The 21,517-nt window shown below is 61.0% G+C and overlaps 2 protein-coding genes across 2 annotated transcripts; both read right to left on the bottom strand.

The window, feature by feature from the left end:
* Positions 1-1,753: 1,753 nt before the first annotated feature.
* On the bottom strand, positions 1,754-10,958 carry ACVRL1 (activin A receptor like type 1). Its single transcript, XM_054004670.1, has 10 exons — positions 10,681-10,958; positions 7,694-7,764; positions 6,266-6,490; positions 5,802-6,001; positions 5,605-5,704; positions 5,180-5,326; positions 4,312-4,587; positions 3,322-3,519; positions 2,137-2,267; positions 1,754-2,051 (listed from the first exon to the last, which is right to left on the bottom strand). The coding sequence occupies exons 2-10, from the start codon at positions 7,761-7,763 to the stop codon at positions 1,917-1,919; spliced, it is 1,482 nt and encodes a 493-aa protein (XP_053860645.1). The 5' UTR covers position 7,764; positions 10,681-10,958; the 3' UTR covers positions 1,754-1,916.
* A 5,782-nt stretch (positions 10,959-16,740) lies between these two features.
* On the bottom strand, positions 16,741-20,341 carry ANKRD33 (ankyrin repeat domain 33). Its single transcript, XM_054004668.1, has 4 exons — positions 19,726-20,341; positions 19,334-19,463; positions 18,566-18,706; positions 16,741-17,904 (listed from the first exon to the last, which is right to left on the bottom strand). Exons 1-4 carry the CDS (start codon positions 20,038-20,040, stop codon positions 17,129-17,131), a joined length of 1,362 nt encoding a protein of 453 aa, XP_053860643.1. The 5' UTR covers positions 20,041-20,341; the 3' UTR covers positions 16,741-17,128.
* Between the last annotated feature and the right edge of the window lie 1,176 nt (positions 20,342-21,517).

Raw genomic sequence — 21,517 nt, 5'->3', positions numbered from 1 at the left:
GGTGTGATCTGTGTGTTCAGGTGTTTGTGTGTGCACAGTGTGTGTTCAGGTGTGCAGGTGTGCAGGGTGTGTGTGTTCAGGTGTGCATGATGTGTGTTCAGGTGTTCAGGTGTGCATGATGTGTGTGCACAGGTGTGCATGATGTGTGTGCAGGTGTGCAGGGTGTGTGTGTGCAGGTGTGCAGGGTGTTTGTTCAGGTGTGCATGATGTGTGTGCAGGTGTGCAGGTGTGCAGGGTGTGTGTGCAAGCATGATGTGTGTGCAGGTATGCAGGTGTGCAGGATGCGTGTTCAGGTGTGCAGGGTGTGTGTGCAAGCATGATGTGTGTGCAGGTATGCAGGTGTGCAAGCATGACCCTGGGATAGCACCCCAAACCAGAGGCTGAGCACCCCAAACCCTGGCAGGGCACCCCAAGCCCAGATTAAGACACCCAAGACCCTCCCTAACCTCACGCCGTGCCCAAAACCAGCAGCCGCCCTCTGCTGCCCAGTTCCTCCCAGTCTCTAACTGGGCACAGACCAAGCTGGCAGCTGTGATGTGCTGAGGGCACTTTGGAGCTGAGTGCCCAGGCCCATCCTGCCGTGGTGCCCAGTGCCCAGCATGGCAGGTTGGGCAGCTCTTAGGTGATAAAATAGCTTTACACTTTATTAAATATATTAAATCTTAATAATTAAATAGTTATGTGGCAAAGCTGGTTCTGCTGAACGTCCCATCCTGGTCATGTCCAAACATCTCCAAGCATGGGGTGGATTTTGGGATGGCGAGGAGCAACGTGGGATGAAGCCGGCCGAGCCAAAACACCTCGGAAAACACCAAAATATTGGCAAAGACCCAAGAGGGCACTTCTTTGGCAAGGGGGATGCTGCCTGCTTGGCAAGGAAGGATCACCACGGGACCCCCATCCTGACGCTCACACCACACTGGACGCCAGCAGCTCCTCGTTTTTTGGGATCCCCAAAATCCAGGGTGTGGATCCGGGGGGTGCTGCCCTTGGACCATCCTTTCCCAGAAAAACCAGAGGGATGCTGCCCTTGGACCATCCTTTCCCAGAAAAACCAGAGGGATGCTGCCCTTGGACCATCCTTTTCTAGAAAAACCAGGGGATGCTGCCCTTGGACCATCCTTTCCCAGAAAATCTAGAAAAACCAGAGGGATGCTGCCCTTGGACCATCCTTTCCTAGAAAAAACAGGGGGATGCTGCCCTTGGACCATCCTTTCCTAGAAAAACCAGAGGGATGCTGCCCCTGGACCATCCTTTCCTAGAAAAACCAGGAGGTGCTGCCCTTGGACCATCCTTTTCTAGAAAAAACAAGGGGGTGCTGCCCTTGGACCATCCTTTTCTAGAAAAACCAGAGGGATGCTGCCCTTGGACCATCCTTTCCCAGAAAAACCAGGGGGTGCTGCCCTTGGACCATCCTTTCCCAGAAAAACCCATCCCTCCTCTAGCGGGAGGCGCGCCGGGCGCCGCGGCTCCGCCGGGGAATTCCTGCCGCGCTGCCAGCGCCGGGCGGGCAGGCCCGGGCAGCTCCGCGCCCGGCTAGAGCCGGCCCTGGGTGGGTGCCCCGAGGGCTGGGGGTGCAGCAGGGGCTGGTTCTGCCACCCGTGCCCCTCTCCGGGGTGGACTCGGGGTGGGCGACCAGCTGCCATCCCCGGCGGCACGGCGAGACGCGCCGGTGTCGGATGACGGATCCAGGGGATATTTTTATGGCCGGGTGGAAGATTCCTCCTTTGGTGGGTGGTTTTTTTGGTTTGGTTTGTTTTGGTTTTTTTTCTCCCCTATTTTTTTCGTGCTTGCAAATTCAACCGGCTCGAAGGAGGAGTGGGAGAGGCAGGAGCTGTGAGCAAATCCCCTCCGTGACCGGAGCCATCCCGTCCCCGGTGCAGCCGTCAGTGGCTCCGGTGTCCGGTTCCCGGCACTCACTGCTCCAGTTTTGGCTTCTCGACGGAGTTGCTCAGCTTCTTCAAGGTCTTTTTAATGCGCAGGGCGGTGAGACGGGCCGAGGGGTTCTGGTACCAGCACTCCTTCATGACCTTCGCCAGCGCCGACAGAACCTGGGGAGGCACAAAAAGAGGGATAAACGGAAGGGTTGAACGGGTAGCAAAGGGGTGGGATGGGAGCGGTCCCCCCGGGACTCACCGAGTCGGAGAAGAGGCGGTTGGGGATCACGGGGGTCTGCTGGTCCACACACACCACCTTCTTCATGTCCTCGAAGCTGGGGTCGCTGGGCACGGCGTCGAAGAAGGGCGGCCGGTACTCCTCCACGACGCCTGCGGGAGAGGGGAGGCGTGAGGGCGGGGGAGAGCGAGGGGTTCCCCCCCATCCTGCCCGTCATGGGCCGCTGGAGGCTCCCGGCACAGCCGAGCCGCTCCCTGCAGCATTGCCGGTGGGACGTGTCTCTCCTGGGCACCGGGGGCGGTGGCAGCTGGCTCTGGCACCACCGGTGCCTCCAGCACCAAGTGCAACCCTGGCGCCAGTCCAGCGCCAGCCCCACCACGGATATCGTCAGCTCCAGCACCCTTGGCACTGTGGCCACCTCCACTCAGCACCTGGTGGTCAGCCTGCCAGCTGGCCCAGCTAATCTCGGTTTAATGCTCGCAAATGTCCCTGTCCCCCGTGGGATCTAACGTCTCCGGGAAGCCTCGAGCCCCCACCAGCTCCCTGCACCCCAAGGGGTGACCCCAAAACCTCAGAGTCCCCTGGAGTTCCCCATCCCCGATCCCCTGAAGCTGTCCTGGAGAGTGAGGGATCCTGGAAGGGTTAAACCAGCCGGCTGAAAGTCGTTCCTACGCAAGGCTGGGGTAATTCGGAGTAAATGTGTAATCTGAGGGAGCGCTGGGGAGATAAATGAGATTATCCCGGCCAGACTTCGCCTGGGGGGACCCTCCCGCCCCATCCGCCAGCGCCCACCATTTAATTAATGCTTAAATGGACTTTGCCGCGATGAGCAGCCCTGGCCACGCAGCCCCAATTAGGTTCATCCCCAGCGCCGGGGGACCCTTCCCCTTGCCCCAGTCCCGAGTTCCCGAGCCAAGCCCGGCGGCCGGAGGTCCCGGCCGTGGCCGCTTTCCAGGCAGCGCTTGAAGCTGCTTGTTTTCTAATCAGCGCTGAACAAACAAAGCACTGATTGAGTCTAATGGGCCCTTTAATCAGGGAGCCGGGTGCTGACACTAGATTACAGTGTTTATAATTTACAGCTAATCTTCTGGGCGAAGGAAAGGAGGAAAAAAAAAAAGGAACAAGAAAAGGAGGGAAGGAGGGAACGGGCGCGGAGCCTCGCGGGGAGCCGGGAGCGAGCGGAGCCGGCGGCCGGGAGCTGCTCACCGTTCACCACCGTGCGCCGGGTGATCTCCCAGAGCACCAGCCCGTACGCCCAGATGTCTGTCTTCTTGTAGGACTCGAAGCAGTCGGTGCGGATCTGCTCGCTCAGCACCTCCGGGGCCATGTAGCGCTTGGTGCCCACCCGGGGGTTGTTGCCAATGTCCAGGTAGTCGCTGCCCTGGGAGTGCATGACGGCCAGCCCTGGGGGGGACAGGTCATAGAGTCATTTGGGATGACTTTTAAGGGCATCAATTCACCTGTAAAATAATGGGATTCCGGTCCTGATCAGTGCTGTGCTGGTGCTGCATCCATGAGGCTCAACATCCATGAGGTCCCGAAACTCCAGGACACCACATCCTTGTGGCACCATCACATCCCTGGAATGTTACATCCCTGGGGTACCACATTCCTGGAGCATCACCTCTGTGGGGTTCCACAGCCCCGCAGCACCATGTCCCTGGGGCTCCACAGCCCCGGGGTACCTCATCCCTGGGGTACCACATCCCTGGGGTACCTCATCACTGGGATATCTCATCCCCGGGGTACCTCATCACTGGGGTACCTCATCCCCAGGGCACCACATCCCTGGGATATCTCATCCCCAGGGTACCTCATCCCTGGGGTACCTCATCCCCGGGGTACCACATCCCTGGGGTACCACATCCCCGGGGTACCTCATCCCCGGGGTACCACATCCCCAGGGTACCTCATCCCTGGGGTACCTCATCCCCGGGGTACCTCATCCCTGGGGTACCACATCCCTGAATACCTCATCACTGAGGTACCACATCCCCAGGGTACCTCATCACTGGGGTACCACATCCCTGAATACCTCATCACTGAGGTACCACATCCCTGGGGTACCTCATCGCTGGGCCACCACACCCCTGGGTACCCTTGGGTGCTGCTGCAGCCCTGGGCACCACTGCCCCGGGGTTTGACACCCCTAAGTGCCACATCCCTGGGGCACCACATCCCAGCCCTCCATCTCACCCAGGTCTGCGATGCAGCACTGCCGGTTGCTTTTCACCAGGATGTTCCTGCTTTTCAGGTCACGGTGGGCGATGGCAGGTTTGCCTTGCGTGCCAAAAATCTCCACGTGGAGGTGGACGAGGCCACAGATGATGGAGGAGGCCAAGCCCAGGCAGGTGTCCACATCCAGGACTGTCCTCTGCAGGTAGTCGTAGAGGGAGCCGTTCTCGTGGTAGTGGGTGATGAGCCAGAGCTGCGTGCTGGAGTTCCTGGACGTCATGTCAGAGGCGATGAAACCTGGACAGGGAGAAACTCCTGGGGTCAGGGAACCTGGGAAACACCTGGGATCAGGGAGAAACACCTGGGACCCTGGGAAACAACTGAGATCAGGGACAGGGAGAAACTCCTGAGATCAGGGAACCTGGGAAACACCTGGGATCAAGGACCTGGGAAACACCTGGGGTCAGAGACCCTGAGAAACACCTGGGATCCACCTGAGACCCTGGGAAACACCTGGGATCATGGATCTTGGAAATTACCTGGGATCAGGGACCCTGGGAAACACCTGGGATCAAGGACCTGGGAAACACCTGGGATCACAGACTCTGGGAAACACCTGGGATACACCTGAGACCCTGGGAAACACCTGGGATCATGGATCCTGGAAATTACCTGGGATCAGGGACCCTGGGAAACACCTGAGACCCTGGGAAACACCTGGGATCAGGGAGAAACACCTGGGACCCTGGGAAACACCTGGGGTCAGGGACAGGGAGAAACACCTGGGATCAAGGACCTGGGAAACACCTGGGATCAGGGATCCTGAGAAACACCTGGATCACGGGCCCACCCCGCAGCTGCCCCCTCTTCCCCAGCCCTCCTGGCTCACCCAGGATGTTGTCGTGCCGGAGGAGGACGGTGTTGTAGATCTCTGTCTCACGGAACCACGACTGCTCGTCCCGGGACGAGAAGATCTTCACGGCCACGCTCTCCCCGTGCCACACGCCTCGCCACACCTCGCCGTAGCGCCCTTTACCTGCCACAGCCGTGCCAGTGTGTCACACAGTGCCCCCAGGAGCCAGGTGAGCACCTGGATCCCGTGTGGGAGAGCGATGGAGCAGCAGTTCCTTGGCCAATATCCCCTCACCCACCCAGCTGCTCCCTCCCTCCCTCCCCAGTCAGCAGGACAGGGGAAGAACTTGGGGTTGCTGCTGGGTTTTGGCTGACACGGCTGGGTCCAAACCCCTCCTGGGCTTGAGGCTGTGGTGCCATCACTCCAGCACCAGCTGGGGGTGGCTGGGGCAGCCTCCTTACCCACGCACTCCATGAGGGTGATCTGCCGAGCCACCGTCCTCTGGACAAGGAAAGGCAGCCCTGAACCACTGCCCGTGGTGCAGTCATCGTTCAGCAGGTCCTGTGCAAACAGGGTGGCCACGGGGTCAGCGTGGTGGCCATCCCCACACACACACACACCTCGGGGACACCTGGGGTCCCTCACGGAGCCCACCCACCTCTAAGGTGCTGTCTCCCATCATGGATGCCTTCAGCATGAGGTCTGTGTCACCAAAGTCACTGTGCTTGTGGCGGTGCTGGGCCACCTTCCAGCAGAAGAGTGCCGTGAGCGCCGCGAGGATGAGGAGGGAGAGCAGTGGCACGAAGATCATCAGGAGGAGGCTGGGTAGGGAAGGTGTCTCTACCGGGGCATCTTCTCCTGGGTGGGGGAAACGAGGGATGGAAGCGCGAGGGTGGACCTGGAAGGGTGGAGGTCTGGGGTTTGGGCTTGGACCTGGGGACAGTGTCCCTGCATTGGGATCAACCCCACGGATGGCAGCTCTGCAGGCACAGCCCAACAAGGGACACCTGAGGGCGTCGTGGTGGCTCCGTAGGTGCTGAGTGAGGACAGGGACGATCCTGAGACCCCAAGCACCTCTCCAGCCCCGTGGGCAGCTCGTCCCCCGTCCCCTTGGCCGTGTACCTTGCAGGAAGATCTCCAGCTGGGCGTTGCACATGTGGAAGTTGCAGCACCTCATGCCGTACTGCTCCGTGACGGACGCGTGGCAGTGCTCCAGAATGTTCTGGGAGAAGCAGCCGCGGTGCTGGGTGATGGTGCCCTCCTCCCTCCTCTTGCTGACGAAGCACACCTTGCCCGTGCAGTTGGGCTGGCTGCAGTGGGGCACATCGCAGGCACACAGCAGCTCCTCTGCGGGCACCAGGAGGGGACACGTTGTGCCATGGGGTCACCCCAGTGCCCACCCGGGAGCTTTGGTGGCTTTGGGGACAGGGACATGAACCAAATTTGGAGAATGGGCAGCCTGGGACCATCAGAGAAGGAGGGGCAGGGTGCTGTGAGTGCTCAGCACAAGGAGCCCATCCCGACACCTCCCAGAAAATCACCTGCTCCAAGTCCCAGCCCTGAACCTGGGGGTGCCCTGTTCCCACACCCCCAAGAGGCTCTTTGGGATGGACTGTGCATCCAGCCCAGCAGCTGGGATTAACTGGGATGAACTGGTTTACAACACACAGGGTCGCAAAATCCCAGGGGACATGGGACCTGTGGGAGCCTGGGGTGAGATCAAAAGCCCCAAACTCAGCCAGTGCCTTCCCAGTGGGTGTTTTGGGAGCTGGGTGCCAAACCCAGGGTCTTTCCCAGAGTTTTTCCTGACTCCCCCTAAGGCACTTTCCAGCACCGTGGTGCCAGAGTGGCTCAGATGGCAGCCACGCTCCCAAATTCCTAATTTAGCTCTGCCCTTTTGCACAGAAAATATCCCTCCTGGAATCAGTGAGTTCGGCGTGAGGGCAGCCAGACATCCGGTGGTGAGGGGACAGCGAGGGGACAGCGAGGGGACAGCGAGGGGATGGCTCTGGTGGCCATCCTGCACTCCCTGTCCCCCTGCCCCAAAGGCTGCCTGGTGCCAGCGCTGTGGGCTGGTGGTGGGGCCGGTTTGGGGTTGGTGGCCCCGTGGGCAGGACAGGGACTCGGCGGAGACTCATCCCCCCAGTTATCTCTGCTGCTCCTCCCTGGCACAGCCGCATTATCCTGGAGCTCCCTGCAAGAGCACCCAGCCTGGATCTGTGCCCAGGTCACCTGCTGCTCCCCTGGGATGCTGAGCAGCTCCTCCTGCTTCCCACCACCATCATCACCACCACCACCACCCCTGGGAAAACCCACACTATTTGGTACCAGCCCTTCCCCACCTCCCCTCCGCTGACAGCGAAGCGCTTGATCAACCCCAATTAATTAAGCTGAGATCCTCTCCGGGGGGATGGGTCACCATACCACAGGGGCATTGCAAAGTCCCTGAGGAGCCCAGCTGCCTCCCTGGCTTTTATTTTGGGCAGAGATGCTCCCGAAAAGCCGAGGGTTTATTTTAACCTGCTGTCACCCCACTGCACTGGCACTCACCGGTGGCGAAGCTGAGGGACAGGGTCATCAGTGCCAGCACCGCCCGGCCACCAACCCCACACGGCGTCATCCTGTGGAGAGAGGAGGGCTCAGAGCAGCCCCTGCACCCCCAGGGCCCATCCCCAGCCGTGGGGGCTTTGGGAAGGGAGGGGGCCTTGCTAAGGGCAGGCACAGAGTGAGGTGGGATGTGCTGCTCCAAGGGAGTTTGGCTCCGGACATCCTGGGCACAGCCCTTCCTGAGGACACATCCCGGGACCTCCCAAGCTCGGGGGACCTCCCTGCCGTGGCGTGGGGCACCACTCGTGGCCCCACAGCGCTCAGGAATGTGCTGGAACCTGGCCCTTGCCACGTCCACGCAGCCCAAGCTCCTGCCTTGCTCACTTCCCGCTGTTCCCAGGGCTCCTGCTCCCTAAAAACCCAGCCCCTGTGGGCTTGGCAGCCCCGGTGATGCCACGGCACTGCTGGGGATCCCAGATTTGGGAAGACCTGACCGTGGGATGGAGCCCAAAGCCCCCACACCACGTGCAGCCCCAGGCCGCTGGCCACGGGCAGGGGCTCAGTCCTGGGGGTGCTTTTGTGTGGAGCTTATCAATGACACAAGCAGAGGTGCTGGGACAGCCAAAAATTCCTTGCTGAGCCTTTGGGGGAAGTTTGGCTATTTTTAATCTTCCTTTTTTTTTTTTTTTTTTTTTCTCCTTGTGAAAGAGACATTTCTGCCAAGGCAAACACGGCGATCCCCCCGCTGCCCCCCGCCTCGCTGCGTGGCCGCGGGCCCCGGCCCCTCCTCGGCTCATTCTTCGTGTTCCCGACATAAACATGCCAAAGGCTCCGTTTCCTGCAATTGAAGAGCCCAGCCCAGGGCTGCTGGGACAGGAATCAAGATTGTTTAGATTCTGGCCTTGATGGGGAAGCGGAGTCACGCAAGCCCGGCCCTCGGGAGCGCACACGGACGTGGCTGACCCCGGCAGGCTCCAGCCCTGCTGCAAATCGGGCTTTTCCTCCCCAAAATAACTCACTTGGTTGTGGCTCGAGGGGAGGAAACAGTGACTTGGGGTCACTGGGGCTGGAGGCAGGTCCTTGGTGCCCGGGGTAGGAGTGATGCCAGGCTGATCCATCCGACCCTCGCGGGGCCAGGATCAGCTTTGTTTTACAATCCCAACTCCCCCAGAGCTGGGCTAGGATCTGCTTTATTTTAAAAATCAACCCCTCTGGAGCTGGGCTGCTGATTCCTGACCACCAGCACCGCACTTCTTGCAGTCCTGAGAGCTCCAGGATGCATGATTTAAAAGGGAAGCTGAGTCTCCCAGGTGGTGAATTCCTTCCCTGGAGCCACTTCCCCAAAATCCTGAACCATCAGACAGCTGCAGGATATTTGCCATGAAACACAAAGCAGGCAGGGCCTCACCCAAATCTCTGCTGCATGTGAAACATCCCATGGGTTGTCGTTGTTACTGGGAGCAAACCTTAATCCAGAGCTGTTCCTGGCATCCCACAGGAAAAACATCCCAGGTTCTTCAGTAATGGCACCAAGCAGTCCTGGCATAGCCATCCCTGTCCCTTCCTTCCTTCCTCATCAGGAGCTGCAGCTCACGTGCCCTCCTGACATCCAGAGCATCTTACCCTGCCTGCCTGGGTGCTCTGTTATATTCTCTGGGATTTGTAGCATCAGGAGAAGGAAAAAAAAAAAACAAAAAACCCACAGGGAACCTCTGGGATGGGACATGGGGGCAAGAGGCAGCTGTGCTGCAGCTCGAGGGTCTGGAGCAAACCCCGGGGAAGGGGAATTTCCCCACCACCCCCCTGGAGGGAAAAGCAAAGGGAAAATGGAGCAGAAGACAAGAGGAGTCCAGGGAAGGGTGGCCGGGCACAGCCCTCGGGGTGTGCAAGGTGGTTCAGGGGTCCCTGCTCCTACCAGGGCAGCTTGGCCAGGCTCCTCAACCCCAGCTCTTCCTCCTTCCCCTGCAGTTCCTGCTGCTGACAGGGGCTTTAGCCACGGGATGTGGCTCAGGGCTCAGTTCCCTGTGCTGCCTTTTCACAGCCCAGCCCCTCGTGCTGCTGCCAGTGCCGGTGCCAGCCAGGCGTGTGCCAGCTGCAGGGGTGAAGGACTGCATGGACACCAGGGCAGAGCTGCCAGCAGCTTCACCACGGACCCCAGGGCTCCAGCCTGCTTGCAGGCACAGGTGGAGCTTTTCCTGCAGGTGGGTCACAGATGCAGCAAGGCTGAGCTCACCCTCCAGCCCAGCCCCTCTCACTGGCAGGCATTTCCACTCCATGAACGTGCACCACACAAAGAGAGCGGCCAAACCCGCTCAGGGGGGCGGCCAAACCCGCTCAGGGGGGCAGCCAAACCCGCTCAGGGGGGCGGCCAAACCCGCTCAGGTCCACCGTGGAGCAGGGCTGGCATGGCCTGTGGCTCCTCCTGCACGGCAGGGACAGGGCAGCGTGGCTGTCCCGGCCTCCCAGAGGGCTCCAGGGCCAGCACTGGGAAGGAGCTCCATGGTGGGGCTCTCCTCTCTTGGTTTTGGAGATGGAGCCTCTTTAGTGACCATTTGGGTCTTCCTTGCCCTCTGAGAGACCTGGGATGTGGCTGTGCAGCAGGGGAGCACTGAGGTGGCACATTCTGTGCTGCTGGAGCCCACTGCAGCCCTCGCTGGCAGAGCTGTCAACCTTCCCCCGTTTTTCCCCATTCCTTTTCAAAATACACCCAAATTCCCCATTTCCCACGTCGATCCCAGCCTTTCCGCTGCAGCTGCTTATTATTTCAGCTCTTTAGCAAGGACCTGGGGACAGATCCTGCTCCCCCCACACTGATGTGAGCCCTGACTTGTGCCCCTGGCCCAAATTCTCTAACCCTGATGTCAACCCTGCTGTCCCATGGAACACAAAGAAAATGGGGCCAAATCCTGATTTCGGGGGTTGGCCAGGAGGGAAGCCCCGAGCTGGGTGCAGCCCCAGACCCCAGGAGCACGAGGCTCTTCCCCACTCACCTCCAGCATCCAGGTCCTGCGGGAGCCCACGGCACTGCCCGGCCCTGGCGGGGCTCTCCCGGCCACGATCCCGCTCCTGGATCCGCCTCAGCCGGGGCAGCTTCGCTGCTGAGCCCCAGCTCTGAGGATCTTCATGGATCTGCTCCCCTCCCAGCGCCCATCCTGCCACCGAGGGGCTCCCACGGCCGCCTCCGTCCCGCTGGGGGAGGGATTGTCACCCTTCCCCTGGCTGCAGGGTCCCCTTGGCGACCCCGCTGTCCAACGCAGCCTCTTGGCAGCTGCTCTGTGGTCTGGATGTGGGAGAAGTCAAAAAAAAAATGTTTCTTATTACTGCCTCTTCCTGCCTGGCTTCTCTCCACCACTCCCAGCTAATAAAGCATTTCCTATTGCTGAGCACACAGCCACGACCAGCCTCCCTTCCTCCCGCTCACCGGGCCCCAGCTCCATCCTGGTTGCTTTCCCTGGCCTGTTCCTCCCTCCTCGTCCTTCCCCGAGCGCTTTCCCACCCAATTTCCCAGTTTTCATGGCAAACCCTACCCCGTGGTACGGGCATGGCCACCACCACTTCACCCTGAGCATCCCAAGGCCTTCAGCAGGAGCACAGCTGGTTGCTTTGGCAGGGATGGGGATGGGAATGTTCTAGAATGTGCTGTGGGAATGACCTTGACCTGCTTGGCCACCCCTCTGCTCCGGCCCTCATGGGGATGGAGCACCGTGGCAGAGCCAAGGGGCTCCCTGGTTATTCCATGCTGGTCCCAGGGTGCAGTGCTGAACGATGCCTTTCTTGGGCTACCCAAAAACAGAGGCCAGACAAAATTAAGGGAATAAAAAGCATTTGTTTGTTTGTTTATTTTTTTAGTTAGTTAATTGTTTAGTTATTTAATTATTTAGTTATTTAAGGCATTCAGGTACATTTCAGATGAAGCCCCCCCCAGGGACTACACCCAAAAATGGACCAAACTCATAAAAGAATTAAAACCCATGACCCATCATCCATTTTGTACCGAAATGTACCTGAAGGCCCTTCAATGAATATAACCAATGAATCTCACTTTTTATTCCCTTAATTTTGCCTGGTCTCTTTCTAGGTAGCCCAAAAAGGCACCAGGAGGGCAGGAGAGGATTTCACCCTGGGGTGTAACGCAGCATCAGGGTGTGATGGATGAGTGATGCGATGGTTGACTCTCACAATTAAAAGGCAAATATTTTATATATATATATATATATGTTAAGAGAAGTTTTATAGATTTATAGTTATGTTTTACCTCCCCTTGCGTTGTTACCAGGGGACAGCCTGGCTTTGGGATATTTTGGGAGGGTCGGCTCGTTACTGTGGCAGCACCTGACCTCCAATCGAGATTTAAGGAAGTAAATTCCACCACTGGAGTCGTGGACAGGACTTTGGGAGGGGCTAAAGGGTTAAAAGGCAAAACCTCCGTGGAGTGGGGGAGCACACGGTGGGAGAAATCCTCTGCTGCTCCCTGCACCGTAACATTTCCTCTACTCAGTCTTCTGTTGCATTTTTGACAAGGTTTTAGTAAAGCTTTTAAAGCCTGGAAGTGAGCGGCACTTCTCACAAGGGCGTGCTGGGAGATGTGGAGCCCTCGCTGTGGGCACGGGGCAGGGCACGGTGGGCACGGGGCAGGGCACGGTGGCCATGGGGTAGGGCACGGTGGGCATGGGGCAGGGCATGGTGGGCACGGGGCAGGGCACGGTGGGCACGGAGCAGGGCACGGTGGGCATGGGGCAGGGCACGGTGGGCACGGGGCAGGGCACGGTGGGCAGGGCACAGTGGCCACGGGGCAGGGCACGGTGGGCATGGGGCAGGGCACGGTGGGCACGGGGCAGGGCACGGTGGGCAGGGCACGGTGGGCACGGAGCAGGGCACGGTGGTCACGGAGCAGGGCACGGTGGGCATGGAGCAGGGCACGGTGGGCACAGAGCAGGGCACGGTGGGCAGGGCACAGTGGGCACGGAGCAGGGCACGGTGGGCATGGAGCAGGGCACGGTGGGCACGGGGCAGGGCACGGTGGGCATGGAGCAGGGCACGGTGGGCACAGAGCAGGGCACGGTGGGCACAGAGCAGGGCACGGTGGGCACGGGGCAGGGCACGGTGGGCATGGGGCAGGGCACGGTGGGCATGGAGCAGGGCACGGTGGGAACGGGGCAGGGCACGGTGGGCACAGAGCAGGGCACGGTGGGCATGGGGCAGGGCACGGTGGGCAAAGAGCAGGGCACGGTGGGCACGGAGCAGGGCACGGTGGGCATGGAGCAGGGCACGGTGGGCATGGGGCAGGGCATGGTGGGCACGGGGCAGGGCACGGTGGGCACGGAGCAGGGCACGGTGGGCACGGGGCAGGGCACGGTGGGCATGGGGCAGGGCATGGTGGGCATGGGGCAGGGCACGGTGGGCACGGAGCAGGGCACGGTGGGCATGGGGCAGGGCACGGTGGGCACGGAGCAGGGCACGGTGGGCATGGGGCAGGGCACGGTGGCCACGGGGCAGGGCACGGTGGGCACGGGGCAGGGCACGGTGGGCACGGGGCAGGGCACGGTGGGCAGGGCACAGTGGCCACGGGGCAGGGCACGGTGGCCACAGAGCAGGGCACGGTGGGCACAGAGCAGGGCACAGTGGCCACGGGGCAGGGCACGGTGGCCACAGAGCAGGGCACGGTGGGCACAGAGCAGGGCACAGTGGCCACGGGGCAGGGCGCGGTGGGCATGGGGCAGGGCACGGTGGGCACGGGGCAGGGCACGGTGGCCACAGAGCAGGGCACGGTGGGCACGGGGCAGGGCACAGTGGCCACGGGGCAGGGCACGGTGGGCATGGAGCAGGGCACGGTGGGCACGGGGCAGGGCACGGTGGGCACGGAGCAGGGCACGGTGGGCACGGGGCAGGGCACGGTGGCCACAGAGCAGGGCACGGTGGGCACGGGGCAGGGCACGGTGGGCACGGGGCAGGGCACGGTGGCCACAGAGCAGGGCACGGTGAGCACGGAGCAGGGCACGGTGGGCATGGAGCAGGGCACGGTGGGCACGGGGCAGGGCATGGTGGGCACGGGGCAGGGCACGGTGGGCACGGAGCGGGGCACGGTGGGCACGGAGCAGGGCACGGTGGGCACGGAGCGGGGCACGGTGGGCACGGAGCAGGGCACGGTGGCCACGGAGCAGGGCACGGTGGGCATGGAGCAGGGCACGGTGGGCATGGGGCAGGGCACGGTGGGCATGGAGCAGGGCACGGTGGGCACGGGGCAGGGCACGGTGGCCACAGAGCAGGGCACGGTGGGCACAGAGCAGGGCACAGTGGCCACGGGGCAGGGCACGGTGGGCATGGGGCAGGGCACGGTGGGCATGGAGCAGGGCACGGTGGGCACGGGGCAGGGCACGGTGGGCATGGGGCAGGGCACGGTGGGCATGGAGCAGGGCACGGTGGGCACGGGGCAGGGCACGGTGGGCATGGAGCAGGGCACGGTGGGCAGGGCACGGTGGCCACGGGGCAGGGCACGGTGGGCACGGGGCAGGGCACGGTGGGCACGGAGCAGGGCACGGTGGCCACGGGGCTGCGCTCCGAGCCTTGCGCTGGCACGTCCCCGCTGTCCCCAGAGCACGCCGTGGTGGCAGGCACTGGAACACCGCCGGCAGGGCCGTTCCCACGGCCGGGGCCGGGCACTTCCCGCTCCCCACGGGACCCCGGGCAGCGGAAGCGCCACTTCCCGTTTTGCCACTTTCGGGGCTGCTCTTTGGGCCACCCCAATGTCAGCCCCCCCCCGCTTCTCCCCCCAGCGCCGTCCCAAGCCCCATCCCTGCCTTTCTGCCTGCCGGTTTTTTTGGCACGAAAGTGATATCACACACTTCTAATCAACTACACGCCCGTAATCTCAGTGCTATCAATCAATTTTGGAAGCCTCTTCCAATGCAGTGCTCTCCTGGGAGTCAGTTAGCACGCAGAGTCCAAAATCCTCAGTATCTAGAGCTCCAGCATCTGCCAGCTGTTTGCCTGGCACGGTGACCCTGTCCAGCATCGCAGCCTCTTTCCCCAGAGGTGGCAGGACCTGATTTACCTCCCCGCTGCCATCGCACCACCAGCCCCGCTTTCATCCCGAGCCCGCCCGGAGCCTCCCGGAGCCGGGGGCACCGCGGCGGCGGAGCTTTGAGTCTCGCCAGCCCTATCAGCCGGGATCTCGGAAGTTTAAACAAACAAAAGCACAAAACCAGGATAAAACATGAAGGAGCTGCGGCGGTGGCTTTGCCCGTGCGGGACCCGCGGCTCTGCCGGAGCGGCGCGGGGGAAACGGGCAGTTTCCATCCGATAGGAGCTGCCCGCAGGAAGCCGATGCCTGCAGACGCCTTATCTCCGTGAGCATCTTTGCTCCGGCGGGCGGGTCTCAGCGATCCGGCCGGATTGGCCCCTCCCGGGGTTGTTCCTGGATGGTTCCCGCAGCCCCTTCCACGGGAGCAGACACGGGGCATCCTGCTCGTACGGCTGCGGGCAGGCAGCTCTCCAGCTGCTGGCTGCCACCTTCCAGACCTTCCTTCTCTAAATCAGAGTCATCGCTGAGGGGATAAACGCTGCTTTAAAACTCCTAAAAGTTCCTAAATCCCAATCCTGGGTGTCTGGAGGGGCAGGGATGGGTGGGAGCCCTGGGCTCGGCCGCAGCTCTGGCGCTGTCGCTGCGGGAAAGTGAATTCCTCCAGAGCGGGGCTGGCTGCAGAGGCACGGGATGGGCAAAGCAAACCCACCGCAGGCTCCTGCCCCCCTTCCTGCCCCTGTCCGGGGCACACAGCGTGAATCGGCGGGGCTGGGCACCACCCGCAGGCCCGTGCCAGCCCCGGTCCAACCGCCCCTCACCCCCTGAGGCCAAAGGGAGACTTTCCTTCATCATCCCGGCGCTCATGGCTGTGATTTCATCCTGGGGAAGGGAAGGGAAGGGAAGGGAAGGGAAGGGAAGGGAAGGGAAGGGAAGGGAAGGGAAGGGAAGGGAAGGGAAGGGAAGGGAAGGGAAGGGAAGGGAAGGGAAGGGAAGGGAAGGGAAGGGAAGGGAAGGGAAGGGAAGGGAAGGGAAGGGAAGGGAAGGGAAGGGAAGGGAAGGGAAGGGAAGGGAAGGGAAGGGAAGGGAAGGGAAGGGAAGGGAAGGGAAGGGAAGGGAAGGGGCTTCTCTGGACCACAGCCGGACCCTCCCCAGGTGCACCCAGCCGTCCCTTGGGGTCTCACTGAGCCATCCCCACGATGGCAAGGGGCTGAGGGGCCGGCGGGAGCCCGTCTCTCCCTTCCCCCTGCGTGGCAGGAGCCAGGCTGGCACGGCTGATGCCACGGCTGCTCCATGTGCCGCCCGCCCCCGGCTCAGCTGCGAGCGGCAGGGAGCTGGCGAAGGAGGGCAGCCACGTGCCGGGGAGCCCGAGCGAGCCAAGGGATGGAGGGGAACAGACGGGGAGGCTGCGGCTCCTTCCCCACGGGAATCCTTCCCTGCCTGCGGCGCAGCCCGAACCTCCCGGTGCCCCACAAAGGGCAGAGCTGCAGCCTCAAAGGGGGAGTGTGGACTCCTGTCCCCCCAAAAAGGGGGGTGGTGCAGGGAGGGGGCTCCACACCTGGCCACGAATTAATTATGACCTGGGTGACTTTTGCTCTGAGCACTGTGACACTGCCTGCTGCCCTCCTGGAGTCAAACTCTGCCCACGCTGCAGGAGCAGCCCAGCCTCACGTTCCTGCGCTCTGGGATGGAGCTGGGTTTAAGGGAATGTCAAAATATGGGAGCACCAGCACCCTGCTGCTGCTGCTCAGCAATGTTGGAGCTCTGGAGGCAGCTGGGATGGAGCCCACGAGCATCCCAAGCTTCGTTTCCAGCCTGTGCCTGCAGCTGGTGCTCCTTCCACAGCATGGAGCTGTGCTAAGCCTTGGTGTGTCCAATCCACCACACAGGAACACACAGGAGTGGGGGATGTCCCTGAGGAGGTGACAGGGTGGCCAGGGGACACTGGCAGCAAAAGGGGAGCACTCCTGCCAGCCCCACAGCGACCCTGAGCTTTAGTCATGGAATAAATCCTGTTAACATGGCAACCACTTCCATTTTAATTTGCTCAGACACATTCCAACACACGCCCTGGAATCGAGAGCTTGGGAAAATCAAAGAGGCAAAAAAAGAGAAAAAAATAAAAGGGAAAAAAAAAACAAAACAAAACAGGAAAAATAGGAAGGACTTGTGCCACAGTCCTGCTCCCTGGCATTCCTGGAGCTGCGTCCAGGGTCTCAGGACATCGGTGCCCAGCACGACATGTCCCATGCTTGGTGGCCACCCTTGGGGTGGAGAGGACGAGAGGCCAGGCAGGGGCCCGTGAACCCTCGGGGATATTTCATTCCCATCCACCGGGAACAAAACCACCCCTGTGCCAGAGAAGTCAGCAGATCCAAGGGGACAGCAAGAACCTTGTCCCCACCCCGACCCCTCCCGCCTTAGCCTTTCTTTTTCTTTTTCTTCTTCTTCTCCCCCGTCTTGGCCTCCTCGGCCGCTTTCCTCTCCTCCTTCAGCACCTTGTACCTCCACTGCGGCGGCTGCAGCAGGTGCTTGTCCTTCACACGGGGCTTCCTCTCGCCGGCGGACGAGCCGGAGGCTTTGCTCACTTTGATTTTGGGGACGGGCTCCCCCGGGAAGACGCTGTTCCCGCGCCGCAGCCACAGCGGCAGGAAGCTCAGCAGGCGGCGGGGCCGCGGCGCCGGCGGCCGCAGCTCGGGGGGCTCGGCCACGGCCCGGCCGTTGCAGGAGGATCCCCCCGTGCTGGGCCGCGAGTTCGGCTCCGATTCCTCCTCGGGGCGCGGCACGTGCTGCCCGAGGATCTCCGGCACCGACAGCCTGCGCTTGCCCACCTCGGGCGGGCTGTCGGGGCAGACGGTTTGGCAAGCGGTGGCCACGAAAGGGCTGGCGAGGGACGTGGTCATCCTCACCATGTGGTCCATCACGCCCTCCTCCTCGGCGTCGCGGGGGATGTTGAAGGTGAAAAAGGATCGGATCTTCTCCGAGAGCCTCTTGCTCCTGGATTTGGGGCTCAGGGCTTTGGCCACCAGCCCGGCCAGGGCCGGCCACTCGGGCTGGTACTGGGCTGCAAACTGCTCGGCGCGCGGGCGCCGCAGGAGGCTCCGGATGCGCACGGTGGTCTCGAAGCGGCCGGTGAAAGTCGCCCATTCCCTGGCTGTCTTCCCCTTCACGGCATCCACTGCCTGCAGGTCAGCTCCTGGGGACAGCAGAGAGCACCGTGGCGCCTCAGGAATTTAGATTTTATGTTTTTCAAATCCTCTGCTGCGTTAGTGCATAACTCTAAACTCCATATAAAGTGTTAGCTACTGTCTCTGTGTTTTGGTCAGACAAAGCAATTCCTCTAGGCCTTAAAGTCAAGGACACCCAGCAGCCTCAGGCCCCAAAAATATAAAAAAAAGTGAATTGAGGGGGTGCAAACTGGGGCAATATGACTTCATTACCTGAAGGCAATTGGAGGATTAACCCCTGATATATAAATGGACCAAACTTACATCTGTCTGAAAAACTCCTGACCATCATCCATCTTGGGTGTAGCCTCTGGGAGGCTTTTGACTGCCCAGATTGTTTCTATTTATAACAGAAACTGTAAATTGAAGGCCTTTAACAAATACCCACTTTATTCTTTGTCCTTGACCTTTGTCTGTTCCTTGTCCTTTGCCCTTGTCCAGCCTCTGTCACTCCAGGGCATCATCACCACGTTGTCGCAGGCTGAGCAGCAGTGCCAGCCCGAGCAGCAGGAACCAGGAACCCCGGGAGCCTCCCCAGGAACCTCGGGAGCCTCCCCAGGAATCCCGGGACCTCCCCAGGAACCCCGGGAGCCTCCCCAGGAACCCCGGGAGCCTCCAGGGGCCGCTGACCTGCCAGGAGCAGGGCGGTGACGCAGTCCTGCCGCCCCTGCACCGCCGCCTTCATCAGCGCCGTCAGCCCCCGCGGGTCCCGCTGGTCCACCTCGAGGGCGGGGTAGTAGTTGAGGAGGTAGTTGACAATGGTGATGTGTCCTTAAGAGCCAGAGAGAAGCTGCGTTAGAGTTCCCACCGTGAACAGGGAGCATGGCTGGGGCCGGCAGGACAACGTCCCGTGAGGATGCAGGTGTGGAAGATCGAAGGGGTCAGGATTGAAAGGGTTCGGGTCTGTTTTGGGTTGGGTTTATTTTGGGTTGGGCATGGAGGGAGCAGCGATGAGGAACCAGCTGCTTTAGTGGAGAACACAGGAGAGAGTCCAAAAATGGAAAAAAAACTCCAGAAAATCATGAATTCTAGCAAGGATAAAATGGGAATTAAGGGTGATCCCGCTTTGGGACCATTCTCCTTCCCCTCCTGGTAAATCGGGGGGAGGGAGCCAGACTGGAGGTTTGGGTGCAACACCGAGCTCGGAGCCTTGGGGCAGGTAAAGCCCCGTGACTCCCGGGGCACAAGGGGCAGCTCCAGCGCAGCTCTGCCACTCGAGGCAGCACCACTGCAGGAATCTCCATTTTCCCATCATTTTCAAAGCAGAGCTGAGGTGAGCCACATCCCTTGGGAGCACGCCTTTCACCACAGCTCGTTTTGGGGTTTTTGGGGGAAGCACAGGGGGTCACATCCCTTCTTGAGGGCGCTGCCTGTGCCGAGGCCGGGCGCAGTGCTGACCTGCCTGGGCAGCCATCATGAGGGCCGTGTTGCCATCGTTGTCCTGCTGGTTGATGTTGATGTAGGGACACTTCTGCAGCAGCGGCACGATGTCCACAAAGCCCTTGGAGCAGGCGACCATCAGCCCGTTCTGGAGAGGGAACGACGCTCAGCACCACGTTCCCACCACGCTGGGAGCACCATGGCCCTTCCAAATTGTCCCCCCCCAGCCAAACCAGGCAGGTGCAGGATGGGAGAGCAGACAAGGTTCTGCTCCAAGGTTTGGATCAATCCCAGGAGACCCATCCTGCCCCACCTGCTTTAGCAACCCCCAGCCCTCAGGATTTGCCTGCTCCTGGAAAAGCCCCGTTCTGCTCTGCAGGGTGCACACCCCACCCGCCCCAGCCGCTCACCCTCCCGTTGATGTCCAGCTCTGTGGCCTCGCTCCGGGTCACCCCACGCTCCAGCCTCTCCCACACCAGCTTGGCATCGTTCCTGGCACAGCACTGGTAGAGACTGAGGAACCCAGCACCGCCAGCCTCGGGGGACACCTCGTAGCAGGGGTAGACAGAGTCATCAGAGAAGATGCTGCTGGTGTCCGAGGGCTCCGAGGATCCTGACGCCTCCTCCTCCTCCTCCTCCTCCTCATAGTGCAGCTCCGGGTCGGAGGCATCCAGGCTGGAAGTGGGAGCTGCAGCACGTTCTCCTCCACTGCAGGCATCTGTCATCCGGCCCGGGCGGGGGGAGCGAGCCCAGCCTGGCCCCGCGCCCTGCCTGGGGCCCGGAGCCTCTCCCAGGCGGCCGAGGGGGCTCTCGGGGCTGTCACTGCCCCTGTGCAGACACAGAGGGGGCGTGGGAACCGGGGGGGCTCCGGCGGCCCCGATCCCGCTGGGGAGCCTCGGCTGCCTCCCAGCCTCCAGCACATCCCAGCTCAGCCCAGCTCAGCCCAGCACATCCCAGCACAGCCCAGCACATCCCAGCACAGCCCAGCTCAGCCCAGCACATCCCAGTTCAGCCCAGCTCAGCCCAACTCAGCCCAGCACAGCCCAGCTCAGCTCAGCCCAGCCCAGCTCATCCCAGCACATCCCAGCACATCCCAGCACATCCCAGCACATCCCAGCACAGCCCAGCACATCCCAGCACATCCCAGCACAGCCCAGCACATCCCAGTTCAGCCCAGCTCATCCCAGCACATCCCAGCTCAGCCCAGCACAGCCCAGCTCAGCCCAGCACATCCCAGTTCAGCTCAGCTCAGCACAGCCCAGTTTGGCTCAGCCCAGCCCAGCCCAGCCATCCAGGGTCCATCCCCTGCCCCCTGCAAGCCCCTCTCAGGGGGTGTCTGGGAGCTGTGACACCCCCAGAAGGGAGCAGCCCCCCATGGCACCGTGGGAAAACCAGGGGACACCCTGTGGGACTAAGCCCTTTTCTGACCCAGACATGGGGCAGCTGAGGGGTGTTTAAAAAACTTTTATTCCATTTTCAGTCCCATGTGAAGGGTGAGGCAATACAGATGTTACAATTCACGCCATCACAATCAGAGGCTAATTATTTCCTAATTACAATACACTGTAAGCATTTCTTGGCCTATCAGCTTTAGCCACACCAAGCTGTAAATGCCATAAAGCCAATCATCTAAAATTACCCCTTGTGGGTCCTACAATGCATCTCTCACAGTTCTAGCTCTCCAAAGTATCCAATCTTATTTGCAAGGCCACCCTTTGAACCTCGTTTCTGGTTCCATTTCTCTCTCAGCAATGTCTGTCCTGTTCCAGGGCATTCCTGAGTCAGCATTTCTTATTTCAAAGTTTGCATACAGCTGTGTGAGCCGTCTGCCAGGCTTTGAGGATTCTCTACAAATCCATTCCCCACATTTCCCCCCTCTCTCACGGACGGTGGGTGAGTGTGGCACAGCTGGGCAGTGAAGCCAGGGCTGCGGTGGGGCTGGGAATGGCTCCAGGTGAGACAGAGTAAAAATTTAACAGGGTAAGAAATCTATTTAGATTTAGGTGAAATGCGCCGTTTTGAGCTTGCTAACATAAATAAAATATGCTGCTTAGTCTGGTAACTGCAGCACTAGCAAAACTGCCCCAGCTAAGGAGAAAGAATGCGAATTTCCAAGCTAAAGAGAAAAAAAAAAAAGATAAGAAAGACTCCTCTGAGCTTGAAACAGCGCAGAGTGACCCAGGAGTTCTCTCTGCACTTTCT

This window comes from Vidua macroura, unplaced genomic scaffold (genome assembly GCF_024509145.1).
Source record: "Vidua macroura isolate BioBank_ID:100142 unplaced genomic scaffold, ASM2450914v1 whyUn_scaffold_107, whole genome shotgun sequence".
NCBI lineage: Eukaryota > Metazoa > Chordata > Aves > Passeriformes > Viduidae > Vidua > Vidua macroura.
This window is presented reverse-complemented; position numbering and strand designations above follow the sequence as displayed.

What these genes read in the sequence shown, in the direction of transcription:
- ACVRL1 (XM_054004670.1), bottom strand. Translation starts at nt 7,763, where the DNA reads ATGACGCCGTGTGGGGTTGGTGGCCGGGCGGTGCTGGCACTGATGACC. An exon ending in TGGGAGACAGCACCTTAGAG is followed by an intron (nt 5,705 to 5,801) that starts GTGGGTGGGCTC and finishes CTGTTTGCACAG; the next exon opens with GACCTGCTGAACGATGACTG. An exon ending in CCGGCACGACAACATCCTGG is followed by an intron (nt 4,588 to 5,179) that starts GTGAGCCAGGAG and finishes CTCCCTGTCCAG; the next exon opens with GTTTCATCGCCTCTGACATG.
- ANKRD33 (XM_054004668.1), bottom strand. Translation starts at nt 20,040, where the DNA reads ATGACAGATGCCTGCAGTGGAGGAGAACGTGCTGCAGCTCCCACTTCC. An exon ending in AGCTGGACATCAACGGGAGG is followed by an intron (nt 19,464 to 19,725) that starts GTGAGCGGCTGG and finishes TTCCCTCTCCAG; the next exon opens with AACGGGCTGATGGTCGCCTG. An exon ending in CATGATGGCTGCCCAGGCAG is followed by an intron (nt 18,707 to 19,333) that starts GTCAGCACTGCG and finishes CTGGCTCTTAAG; the next exon opens with GACACATCACCATTGTCAAC.